General features: G+C 36.8%; 1 protein-coding gene across 3 annotated transcripts in view; it reads right to left on the reverse strand.

Annotated features, from left to right (window-relative positions):
- Positions 1–4,443: 4,443 nt before the first annotated feature.
- Positions 4,444–13,241, reverse strand: part of syt7b (synaptotagmin VIIb) — a 159,732-nt gene continuing 150,934 nt past the window's right edge. For all 3 annotated transcript variants that reach the window (XM_038283871.1, XM_038283872.1, XM_038283873.1), the window contains 5 exons: positions 12,636–12,903; positions 12,381–12,550; positions 11,946–12,060; positions 11,557–11,756; positions 4,444–7,211 (listed from right to left, as the gene is read on the reverse strand). In XM_038283871.1, coding sequence (XP_038139799.1) covers positions 7,107–7,211; positions 11,557–11,756; positions 11,946–12,060; positions 12,381–12,550; positions 12,636–12,903 — 858 coding nt within the window. In that variant the 3' untranslated portion in view covers positions 4,444–7,106. The remainder of the gene's footprint in view (positions 7,212–11,556; positions 11,757–11,945; positions 12,061–12,380; positions 12,551–12,635; positions 12,904–13,241) is intronic.

Genomic DNA, 13,241 nt, shown 5'->3' on the forward strand with positions numbered 1-13,241 from the left:
ACCACCGGCAGCATGCATGTCCCATCATCTTAACAAGTTTGCTGCTGATTTGTTCAATAATGATCAGAGATGAAGATAGCTCTCCATTTTTAGAGAGGTGTCAGACCAAATGAGTTGGTAAATTAAACACTTCCTGGCGATACACCAAACACCATTTTTCTCCGAGATGCTATCACTCTTTGAAAGCTTATTGAAACCAAAGTGTAGGAGGCAGAGGAAGCTGTTTCCTTAATTAGATATGTGCAATAACTTCATACAACTAAAAAAACAGCCTCCAACAGAGCTTACACTGTGGGGGAAAAATACAGGGCAAACATTATGATAAAATCAGAACTCTAGGGTTTATATGCCATCTTTAGGATGTTGCGTTAAATTTTCTTTTAAAGGGGTCAAAGAATGATTATATAGGGTATTTGGTGCTGGTCCTTAAAGTCTCTGAATAGGGTGTGTAACATTGGTTGGGCTGAAAAGGGCATATTTGCTGTTCTATGCGCCCTAATGCAAGCATGGTTAAAAGCCCTAGAATGAAAAGACAGGGTTTCTTCCTTTTATGGTATGCCCATGAATATTTAGATGAGCTGTGTGCTGATTGGTTGGTTTATAACGAGCAAAGCTGCATCATAGCAACAAGCACTCAATCACTGAAACATAGGGTGACCAGACATCCTATTTTTCATTTTCTTAAAAAAATGTCCGGGGCAAATTTCAAATAATTTTTAATTATTTGGCAAACTGGTTGCATGAGGTTATTAAACTTCTACTATGTCTGATAATTGAAACAGAAACAAGTATAACCCTCAGACTACAGGTTCACCAGACTGCAGTGATTGAGACTAGTCTCTATTAGGAGTTAATGCAAGAACTTGTCTGAAAAATATCTGCAGTTCTTGACTTTTGAATGCAAATTAAACATTAATTAAACAAATGCCGGCAAAAGTAAGAAAATCTGTTGTCTTTCCTGCACATGGAATCATTCAGCATGTTAAAAGTAAAACAATGTATAACATGATCTTGGCACTGAGGACTGGCTTAATTGCTCATTTCATTTACCTAACTCTGCCCAGTTTCTCATCACTGTTCATCTGATTCACCTGCTCCTGCCTCTATTTAATTTGCTTGTATGCAGTTATTATTCTTGTTTTCTCTTGCCAGTGGTGAGAGTGTTTTTAGAGTTCCTTGATGTTTCTGATTACCTGATCCTTACCTGTTCTGCCTCTCAACCACTTAGCTTGCCTGAACTTTGGACTCATAGACCTCTCATCCTGCCTGTTCCTGCTCTGAGCTGTTTGCCTGACCTGGCTTCTGTCTCCTGCTTGTTCTCTGTTCTCAGAGGCTGCAGTGTCTAGGAGACTCTGCTCATCTTTTTGCAGCCCACCAGCTGGATCCTTCCTCATGCTCTGGGCACGGACTGAACTCTAAAACCAGGTTAGTGACTCGCGCTTTCATAATCATCCTCTGTCAGATTATCATGGTCACTAACCTGTGTTTCTCTCCTGCAGAGATTCCTGCCTTAGATGCATATGGGGAACCGCAGATCCTTGTTTTAAATAAACGCTTTTGAGTAATCCACTGTTTGTCTTGCCTTGAATACTGGGTCCTCTGTTCTTAGTCATGACAACATAAGCATTACTGCGCTCATGTAAATTAGAATAATAGCTTTTTTTTAAAGAGCCAAAATAGAATATTGAAAGATGAAATCTTTTTTTTGGTGGGGTTTTGTGAAATAGCTTTCAGTCAACAGTATGTGGGATGACTTGCAGTCAAAAGGCTTTCTAGAACTGAAGCTCATCCTCTATAGCCTCTCTTTATTTCTCCTGTCATGAGTTGTTGGTGATAACCAGGGAACAAGAACCATTATTTATGCAAACAAATTTTAATAAAAACATAGGTCTGCTGAAAGTAAGGTATTGAAAACTTAACTATTTCACAAATTCCAACTTCAATAATCAAAAACTATAGTTTAAAGAAAATGACTTGCCTTTTGTAGCATGTAAAAATGTCCTGCCTATGCCAAGGCAACAATAGAGTTTATAATTTAAATCTGCTTAAATTACTTTTGTTACCACAGTTAGCATGCTATTGATTTCTTTTTTTTAAGAATCAGGTTCCATTTTTATAAATCACTGTAATATCTTCTCTTCTCATATCAAACAACTCACCATCTCCAAAGCTGCATCTAATCTCACAGCAGAGCCTTTAGAATGAATCTTTATCGATAAAAGATTTTTAAAAATCTATAAATTGAGTAAAAACAGTGCTTTAGAAAGTTTATATCAATACCAGACCAGAAGAATATTTGTTTTATATACACATTTATATCATTATTTACACTGTACAGAATAATAAAAAAAAAAAGTTATGGCTGATATTCAACATTGTGCACCCCACGGATGTGTGATCACAAGAAAAAAAGAGTGAAAGAGGAGTTAGTGATCCTGAGGACAGAAAGATATCAACTACCCCAATAAATACGTTCTTTTCTTTTTTTAAATACAAGACACTTCACGATTATTCGTACATCAGATAAATCAAAGTGTTGCCAGTAAACCTCTCTTTATTTCCAGCGGTTCTTTAATAGAATGCCCTAGAATAGATGTATGAGCTTGTTCGGCAAACTTTGATAGTGTTGTTGACTATGTAATGTTTAGAAAGACACATTTCAGCTCGATCTCTAAAAAAAAACAAACAATAATATAACTAAAACCCTAATTAACTTACATTTAACCAAATATTTGTATACAAGATATACAAAGACACATGACCCTTTTTCCTCTCTGTCAGAAATGATTTAAATCTGTCTGATGATGATAAAATAGCATTATTGCTCTTTTCTAGACACCAGAAAATGGAGTTATACTTTTTAGAGAAGTTATTTATTACTGCAAAAATATTTCTTTGCCGTCAAACAATTTAGGAAGCTGAGATGTTAGTGTAAAGGCCATCTATGCTTCTGATTCTGAATCTTTAGGTTAAATGGAGTCACATCTGTGGATGTAATTTTCAGCAACAACTCAAATGCACTACTTCTAAGGTAACAGAATTATCCAAGATATTTATAATGGAATCACTAACCTTTGCTATTTGAATGAATCTTTCATATTCTTAGTATCTGCCATATTTTAAACATTAAAATTTTAAACAAGTGTAAACATTGTGGGAATGTTTAACCTTCACCATTCATTGAGGAGAAGGATTCAGAGCTTGTGAGACAAAAATCTTTTAGAGCATAGCCTTCAAATTACTTTGTGAAGATGTTGACTAAATCTGCTTACAGATAATCATCAATAGTAAAACACATCTTGCACAAACATGGAATCAAGGGTCACTTAGAGATGAAGAATCCATTTAAAAAACAAATAAAATAAAGCCGAATAATAAAACTTTAAAATCAAGAAGTTGAATGGCATAAATGGGACAATGACCCTAACCTTAATGAGGATGATAAATTATTTACACTGTGGAAGTCAAAGTGTTTCAGACTTGTGATCACAAAGCTCTGGCCAACGAAAAATTTGTGTGAGCATGTGATGTTCCAAATATTAAACCCAATTTATACTGTTTAAAGGTCAATTCTAACAAAACAAATACAAAACATGTACACCTCTGAATCTGATATAAAAGATCTGAAAAATAGTCATTATTCTAGTGTTTAGCTAAATATCCGAACTGACATAAAGGTTATGTGTCTTTTTATGCAGTGTATGTAAATATTTGGTTTCAATCATATCTTTACTAAAAAATTATATTGCATTAATTTAAATCGTTTCTTCATGAGCTCTGAAATGGAGTGCTCTTTAATCACTATTTAAATAAAAAGTCTCTTGTCTGAGAAAGAACGCCTTTAAGACACATGAATGAATCTATTGCTCCTTATTTCTAGGAGCTTCTCAACTTTCTCCCATGACCTGAGACTTAGCTATGAGCGCTGTGAATAGCTGACTTTTGTGATTATCCTATTTTTTACCCTTTTTACCTCAACACCCCTCTTCCACCTCTACATAGACTGAGTGGTAGGGCATATGGTGAAGAGCAAGGCGTGGCAGAGTTAACAAGGCACACGCAGCACGCTTTGTGCCAGGAAGCATGTGTGCACGGCAGGGGCGTTCTGGTGCAGCGTCAGTTGAGATGTTAAGGAGACGCCTTTTTGGCTGAGTGAGATGAGATCAGACAGAAAGGGCGGAGCTGACATTTATGATATAACACTGGAAGCTGCTTTGGTATAAACATAAACTCCGGTTAATGATAGTGAGATTGAGGAGGTTAAATCTCGAAATTTTAGGCTTATTTTTTTTTCTTTAGAGATATTTGCATCTCAAGACACACAGGACAGAAGAAAATAACCCTGCTATGAGGAGAGGTCTGCTCTAGCATAGTCCCCAACAAGTGCAGTAGGTCATATAAATACAGACAATCTTTAGGAAAACAAAACAAAAAACATTTTGCTTTGTACATTTAAATTTATACAGATTTAGAAAACAGTAAACAGTGTCAATCAATGTCAAAATGGTAAATTCAAACTTACTGTGGACACACAGAGTAGAAAGTCTGAACACTGACACTCACACAAAGTGAAGATTCATGTACACGCCTCCAGCACAAACCAACACAAACTGTGGAATGTAAAAGTTCTCCCCTCCCCTAAAATTTGATTATTCTAATTTGTTTTCACTCAAGTGATCAATACATCCCTCTATGGGGCTTGATGAAGGTCAAGCTCAGGCAGTAAAACAAGCACAGAGGAAGCCGACCAGTACTTTAATCAGACCCTAAGCCCAAACAAAATCAGCTATAACTGAGTCTGGGCAATGCACTGCTGTGCTTTAAGGCACAGCTCAGTCCATCAGTGCTTAACGAGCACAGTGTGGTTTTGATTTACTGGAATGTGTCATTGTTTCATCATTTAGTTTCTGTTTTATTGCCTGTCTGTATTTAATTAGAAAACAAGAAAAGGAAAATATAAAAAAAGATTTACTTAGATTTTTCCTTTTCAGTGAATCCCTGTAAGCTCATTACGTCAAAGTGGAAAAACCTAAGCTCAACATCAGCTATAAACAAGAAAGAAAGGACCTCCAGCCACCTTTCTGTATTATTATATTTAATAATGTGTCTACCTCACCTGCTGCTATTTGGGTGTGTTTCATGTAACACTTTCCATTAATAAATATCCAGTTTGTAATTTGTCTTTCTATCTCTTTCTTTGTCCTGGCAGTGATTTTGTATTTAAATGCAACTTACATTAATTAACATAGTTTATCATTATCATGCTTGGCCTTTTTTATTAAGACTTATCACTTAAAAAAATACTAAGTTAAAAAAATATTAGGATTATTGTCAAGATGACAAATTTGCTTCAACCATACACCTTTAAGGATCCACTATAATCTGACAGTTAATACATTTATACGTTCTGTACTCTCTACTAAGAAATTTCTAACATCATTATGATGTGATAATTGGGTGATTGAGGTCATTGCAATACATTTTTTCAACATATAGATTTGATAAAAATTCAAAACCTGCTAACAAAGTGTAAACAGCCATTAAATAATTCTTCTTTTGCTGCAGTGACAAAATCCATTGTATTATGTGCACACACACAAAAAACACAAGTTTATGTAAAATAATAGGTAAGTTCTTTTAAGAACTGATATGCAATAACTTCTCCTGATTATTTGAGTCACTGCTCAAAATAAACACCGGAAAATGTGCCGGAAATTAGAAATCAAGAAATAGCTACACAAAAATTGTTTAGCTCACATTTTCTCATATAAAAACTCAGAAGCAGTGTTTTAAAAAGTCTAAACCAACTAGAACAAAGTCTAAACCAAAGACCAAAGTTTATTCTGCATCCACTCTTGAGTGTAGGATGGTTAAGGGAAGCAAAAATCAAACCCCAATTTTTTTTTTCATCAAAAAATTATTTGGATAGTGAGCTGCAGCATTTTTTTCTGCTGTAAAAAAAACAGGAATTTATTTTAAGGCTTTTTGCACATCTCTATCAGAATGAAGCGTGACAAAAGTATAGTTATATACCAGGTGGAAATTACAAAGCTCTGCCTGAATTCATAATTTATCATGATAAGGATATTTATTTCTCTCCATTTGGCAGTGCAGGCCTAAAATACTCCCTCATACACACATACATACATAAATGTATCCACACTACCACACAAATGGGAGAGGCTTTTTGCTTATTTTCTTTCTGGAGGATTTCTTTAAAAAAATAAAATAAAATAAGGTACAATAATCACTTTACTCCTCTTTTTTTTCTAAATGGAAACATATCTTCCACACTTGCCTTTTCAGACCAGTGTTAAATGTTCATGTCCATGCCTCCTTTTTTTTGGGTTGAACATCATTTGGGATTACGGCACGTCACGCACATCACGCACAGACGACTAAAGGGTTCCAGCCATGGGAGAATTACAGTGGTGGCAGTGAGAAGGGGAAACGTTCAAAGAAAATTTAAACAACAGAGTCCACTTCCAGTCCATTTGAAATTCAGTCCGTCACTCCTTCATTTCCTGATTTTTTTTATTTTTTTTAGGCATTTTGAAGATATGCAGGATCAGAGATGGAAATAGAAGGAGCAGAGATATCAGATGTGAAGTGATACATGATTCCCACAGGTCACCCTTATGCTCAAACACAGTCCCTCTTGCTGCCACAGAGGATGATTTGACTATCAGTTTGATTCATTTTTGGTTGGTAGTTTGTATCCATGGGTAGCAAGAGCTACTGCTCTGATGTTAGGCTCTAGGAATGGCTGATATGATGGAAGAAAGACTGAAAGATATCTTGGGAAATAAATGGTACAGAAAGAGGGCACAAGGGAGCTAAGATATCAAAGACATTTTGAAGTTCATTCAGGCCGATGTAAAAGAGTCAGGTGGCAATCAGAACTTGACAAGGTGGTGCAATTTTAGGGCTGATTCACAAGGACTGAGGGCGAGGAATATCAAAGAGGCCTGAGAACAAAGAGGTGATACATGGTCGACAGCCCAACACTGCATTTAGGGAGAAGGGATGTGTGCTGAGACGCTCACGTTGACTTCCTGGTGGGGTGGGGTGGGGTAACACTTTAGACAGTTTGGCTCCTGGGCCCCTCAGGCTTTGAGAGAGTGCCACTGGGCCACGGTGGTACGAGGATGACTTATCATGTCTTTCCAGTGTTTAACCTCTGCTGGGCCACTCTTCCATGAAAGATAAATCTGGGAGACAAAAACATTTAATACCGGATGTATCATCACTCAATATCTGTGTTATTTATAATGAGCATTTTCCAAACCAGTTGGACATTTCATGAAAAGCTTTAAAAAGTATTCCCTAGAAAATTCATAACTGATCTTTGGATTAGATTTGAGGAAACACATTTTTCTCTAAAGCTCTAAATGCTGATTACTGAGCATGCATGGTAAAACAGGCAATGTACTATGATTGCTGTATGTAGGTGGATAATGTATATAGTTAAGGATGCTTAGAATGTACACCACCTGCAGTGACAGTGGATGTAATTGCTATAGCTCATCCAAGCTGCTCAGACAGAGTTTATTCTGTCACAGCCTGAAGGAGCAGAGGCTGACTATGATATATTTCCAGCATGTTACATAAATTCCTTACTTTTATAGGTAGACTTAAAAATACAAGTGGGTGCTTGGTTAAAACCAAATAGAGTTAAGGTTCTATTTTAGAATTGGCATAAAAAAAACAAACAACAAACAGACAGCATAAAGAATTAACAGTGTATATCCACAGACTGTATAAATAAATGTCTAAGTGGTGCACTTCAACAAAATTAAGTCATAACATATCCAGTATTGTAGTTGTAACCTAAAATATTTTATCTCTCACTCAATACTCAATCTTTTCATTCCACAGCAAACTGCAAGGTGTGATGGGAACATAAATCATTGTTCTTAAGGAACTTTTGCAATATTTGTTTTACTGAAACTTTTAATTTTATCGTTTTATATTTTTTTCCATTCATAGTAGTTGCAATGTGGTGGGGTGCTACAGTATGTTAAGCTGCGACATCCTCCTGGAGGGGCAGCATCCACTGAGCTTCTGCCATTGATGATTTCATGATAAAGTTGGCTCTGTTCTTCAGTTTTTAGTACTGTTTCTCCCCTAAAGATGGCTGCTGACTCAGCTTTTACTGTAACTAACTGTGTGTGCTCTTTTTTAGCCTCTAGACTTGGAAACTAACTCAAAGCCTAGAGAGCCAGTTTACCATCACCTTCTCTAATATAGAAATTCATGGTTCTATGTTCATTTTGTGCCTCTGTTCTGTGTTCTTAAACTTCCAGTCTGCCTCAGCAGAAGGCCACTAAAACTGAAAATGGTTCTGCTGGAGGTGTCCTTCTGTTAAAGTTTTTTTTCCCCTCACCACTATCTCTACACGCATGCTTAGTATGACTTAGTGCAAAATCAAAGGCAAAATGCAAGCAGATGTCCACTGTCGTAAATGCTCTTTCTGAAGTAGGGATACCAAAAGTCAATTGCACAATGCAATCATCTGGGTTTACCAAGATGAAAAACTTTTAACCAATCTGTCTGTATGATTTGACTGAATTAACTCTGTAAAGTGTGAATTAGTTCTGTGTAAATACACAAAATCCCATCGAATCCTCAATCAGGTTACAATGATTTTAACTTTTGAAAGAAAGAGAAACAAACAGTCATGAAGACATCTGTCTACAATTGTTGACTTATTGACACCTATCTGAGAAACAAAGAAACACACTAGAACTGAGTCATCAGCTGTACAAGACTTAGTAAATACCTTTATGAGGTTACATCACATCAAAAACAAGGCTAGATGAAATACATTTGGATTTAGAAGCTATTCAATGGTCACACATAAAAAGTCATAAGATAACCCAAATCACGTCAAAGTGGTTTTGCGTATGATTAAGCATGCTGCAGCTCTAGACTGTTGTAAGTTTAGACTTTTTTTTTTTTTTTTTTGCATTCAATAAACATATATTACATCAAGATGTATTTACTACAGAACCCATTCATAGGAATTCCTTAATCTCTCTTCTCGTCATTTTGTCCAACAGACTTAAAATTCTTTCAACCCCACTATGGCTACAGTGTCAGGAATCCAGTTTGTGTGGTTGTTTTTGTGTTTCTTTTTCTCCTTCACCACGTGGTGCTCTGTCCTCATTGGGCCTCCCTGCACACCTGCAGCTCGTTGGATCATTATCTGGAGGAGTATTTGAGCAGTGGACTGTCACTACCTCGAGGCCAGAGTGTTTGCCAGTTTTGGGTACTCTAGCCAAGCTGAGATTAGCAGAGTCTAACCAAGCTTTGTTTCTTTGAGTTTATTGTGTTTTTGTCTTTGTCCTTTGGCAGAAAGCCTTCCTGTATAACTGGATACCTGGACCTTCTCCCCCTGGAAGGAAAGCCTGAGTTCACACTTAGCAGGGGAAAACCTCAACATGATCCATTCAAGTTCCAATCGGATATCCTAGTGCAGTCCGCTCCATAACTCCTCGGGGTCCAACATTTGTCTACCTGTCCGCTCTCAAGGATTGACAAGAGCCCCCTCAAACGCAAGTCCCTCTCCTGCATAAATTTAACGAAAGCCAAAATTCCCACGGTCCCTGAACTGATCTCTGTGATCTTCCCTTCTGACTTCCAGTTCCGGTTCACCAGTTCACTGAGTTCCAGATCCAACTCCACTCCTGTTAACACCTACAATAAACTTGTTAAACTTTTGCCTTGTTCTCTGAGTGGTTTTCTCTGCATGTGGGTCAAATCCTTAAAACAATCATGACATACAGCTGTTTGCGGAATGGTTGCACCATAGTTTTCTTTTCAGGAATAAAACTTTAAAAGATGATGGGTTTACAGCATCCTAATCCTACAACCAGTGGCAGCTGGTCAATAGAGGGTGCTAGGACAACACCCCACCCACTCATTGACCCTGATTAAGACATAACATTTTTATTTTTTAATTATAATTTAATTTTAAATTAAATTTTAAAATATTTCAAAATATATTGATATATATTCATATATATCTTTTAGATCTGCAAGATAAATATTTAATCTTTAATGACTAGTAAAGCATAATTTTTCGTCGGATTGGTGACGTATTTCCGCCCTATGGAGAAAAAATCTTTGCCCATTGACTCTTGTTAAAAATTGTACATTTGCAGTAGCTCCTCTGCAATACAAAGGTATAGGAGAGCTCATGGCACAGCTCTGGTGTGCCCTGAGGTGACAGGAGGCGTATTTGCTCATCACCTCCCACCACAGCACAAACGTTTTGCTGGTGATTGACAGGTCGAATTGCGTGGGTTGGAGACGCATTGGAGAGAGAGAGAGAAATGGAGCAAGAAACTTCTTTTTCTAGGACCTGGTTTAGCAACAAAGCTTGGCTAACTGCATGTAGCGAGGCTAACACTTTATTCTGCTTTCCCTGCCTCCTTTTTCAAACATCAGGATCTGACCCAGCATGGATAAAGGACTCATTTAAAACACTTTTTAGAAAAGGCATAGAAGAATGAACAATCTGGAATTCACATTGAAAATAATATAATATAGTTTAGTCTTTTTAGATGTTTGTTAATTTGCATAATGCTCTTAAATAAAGACATTCTCAGAAAATAAATAGTTTTTATACATTAAACAATATAAAGCTGACTAATAGCTTCTCCATTATTAAACTGGTACATTATTTTTTTTAGGTTTGTGACACAATATTGGACCATGCAAAACACAGATTTGCCTTTATAAAGCCTAAGAAAGGGCAAGATTTGTTTACAAAAATTAAAACTGTCAGGGAAATTATGTTTTGTTTTTATAAAGTGTTTTTATAATGTTTATTGTTGTTGGTGTTATAACTTAGTATGTGTTTGATTGGTTTTTGGTATACATCTATTTTTAATTTATACCTCCCCATGGAGAAAACTCCACCAGCCGCCACTGCCTACAACCTATATAAAGTAATTTCGACCTCTAAACACAGGTTAACCTTTAATTAACATTAAAATATGTTTACTTATGAAGACTCTTCTTCATTTGATTTGGGCAATGGTGATGAATAAAAAAATCTGAATGAATTCAGATGTAATTAAAAAGATTTTGCAGGCAGCTGCAAAATTGTGCAAAAGATCTACATATGACAGCCTTCTGATCATTTGCAAGCTATCCTTAACTGCTAACTAAAGATATATATATATATATATATATATATATATATATATATATATATATATATATATATATATATATATATATATATATATATATATATATATATATATATATATATATATATATATATAAGCAGACACCAAAAAAGTGGAAAATAAAAAAAATCATGCTTTGTTTATTAATTGTATTACTATTAAAAATGGAGAAATTACAATAAAAAACCGAAACACACTTTAATCCTGACTGCTTCTGACTGGAGATGTGCTTGATCCAGTAGGGGTCAGTAGAGACTGGTTAATTCATTAGATGCTAATGGTCTGTCAGAGACAGAGAAACAGAGGAAGATAAGAAGAGGCAGGAAGCAGCGTGAAAGAGAGAGGAAGGAGATACCTTTCCAATGACATCATTGCGACTGAGTCTGTCCTTGTCCATGACGGTGATAATTATGGTGGTCTCCCTCAACACGTGGGCCGGCACGTCAAAGGGAAAAGACTCATTAAAAACAGGGTTCAGGCACCGTTTCATTACCACCGTCTTCTTCTTCTCCACGCGTTTGTCCTTGTGCATCAACCACACTTTAACATAGGGGTCTGAGAAATAGAAAACATTCTGGTTGGCACGATTTTTTTGACTACAATTGCTGCACAATGTTTCTGATGAATCAGGAATTAAAATTTACTTTCCGACAGGGAACAAAGAGCCAATTGTCCATTTGAGAGCAGTGACTCTGAAAAATATGCATGAATAAATGGGCATAAAAGACAAAGAAGCATTGATACCAGAAGTGCCTCCAATGTCCATGGCTTTGAGGTTGCGTGCTTTGATGATGCTCACAGTGATGGTGTTGGCTGTGGGATTATAGCACAGGGACACTAGTAGATCTCCTCGACTTCCCTGTTAAAGAAAAAAGAAATATTTATCACAGAGGAAAACAACACCATTAAGTTGTTTACTTTTTGTTTCCCTTTTTCTAATTATCTCCGCTCTCTGCCTGCTGAGCCTTCCTGTTCTTGTCTGTCTGTGAAATATCTGTCCACCTGTCAGCTTCTCCATATTTCCCTACCTCCCCTCCCCTGTCGTTATGCTGCCACATCTCCCCCCGGGAGCATCACAGCAGCCAGAAATGACATCACATGTTCTACCCCATTTTCTATCCCTTCAAATTCACCCCCCCCCCCCTTCCTTGTCTTCCCTCTGCCTCGCCCCTGACTTACACTGCCATCGCTACATGGTTTCAGCTCCTTCCAGAAAGTCTGCATGTTAGCCAGGTCCAGCTTGTTGAGGGGGATGGACACCTCCCCTATGGGATCGTTCCTGCTGAATCGGTCGTAATCAAGAACCTGCAGGTAGAGTGTCCTTTGAACCACCTTTTCATAGGGAAAACCTGAAAAGCAGATTGAAAATGAGTAAAAGTTATCAAGAAATGGGCATCATGTGTATACAATGGGATGCAAGTATTCTCTTAATACCTTCAAATAAAAATGTTTCATTCCAGTGGGGGTTTAGATTCTTCCTCTTGACTTTTGTCTCCAATTTGTGCTTCTTGTCTGGCAGAAGGTAGATTTTCACAAAAGGATCTGATGTGCCTGAAAAATCCTTAGCAGGCAAATCTTGTCCTTTGAGAATTTTGACAGTGAGAGTCGAGTCCTGAAAACTGTACCCAACGCTGAACTGGATGCGACCAAGTTTCTCAAGCACCGGACCCTCGTGTTCATCCTCTTCAGAACCTGGAGACAGCTGGATGCATAAATGTGACATCAGAAATCTCATATATGTAGCTTTGGCATCATAATGGTTACATTAAGCAAACCTAAAAGTGTTAGAAAGTGTTTAAAAGACATGCATTCACCAGTTCTGGTTTGTGTGGTTAAAACATCACTGCTAGTTAATGACTAAATTTTATACTTGTCATGAACAGAAACAGACCCCATGAAATAAAAAATGTCTGAACTATTTAAGTTTTAAATTCATTCAGATATTTCAGAGTTATTGTGTTTCCAATATGTAATAGTAAAGATGTTTAATAGCTTTTAAATTAAACAAAACCAGAGTTATGTTCCTGAATTGCCAGAAAA

Source organism: Cyprinodon tularosa, unplaced genomic scaffold, assembly GCF_016077235.1.
Source record: "Cyprinodon tularosa strain WSP-4 unplaced genomic scaffold, ASM1607723v1 ctg197, whole genome shotgun sequence".
Lineage (NCBI taxonomy): Eukaryota > Metazoa > Chordata > Actinopteri > Cyprinodontiformes > Cyprinodontidae > Cyprinodon > Cyprinodon tularosa.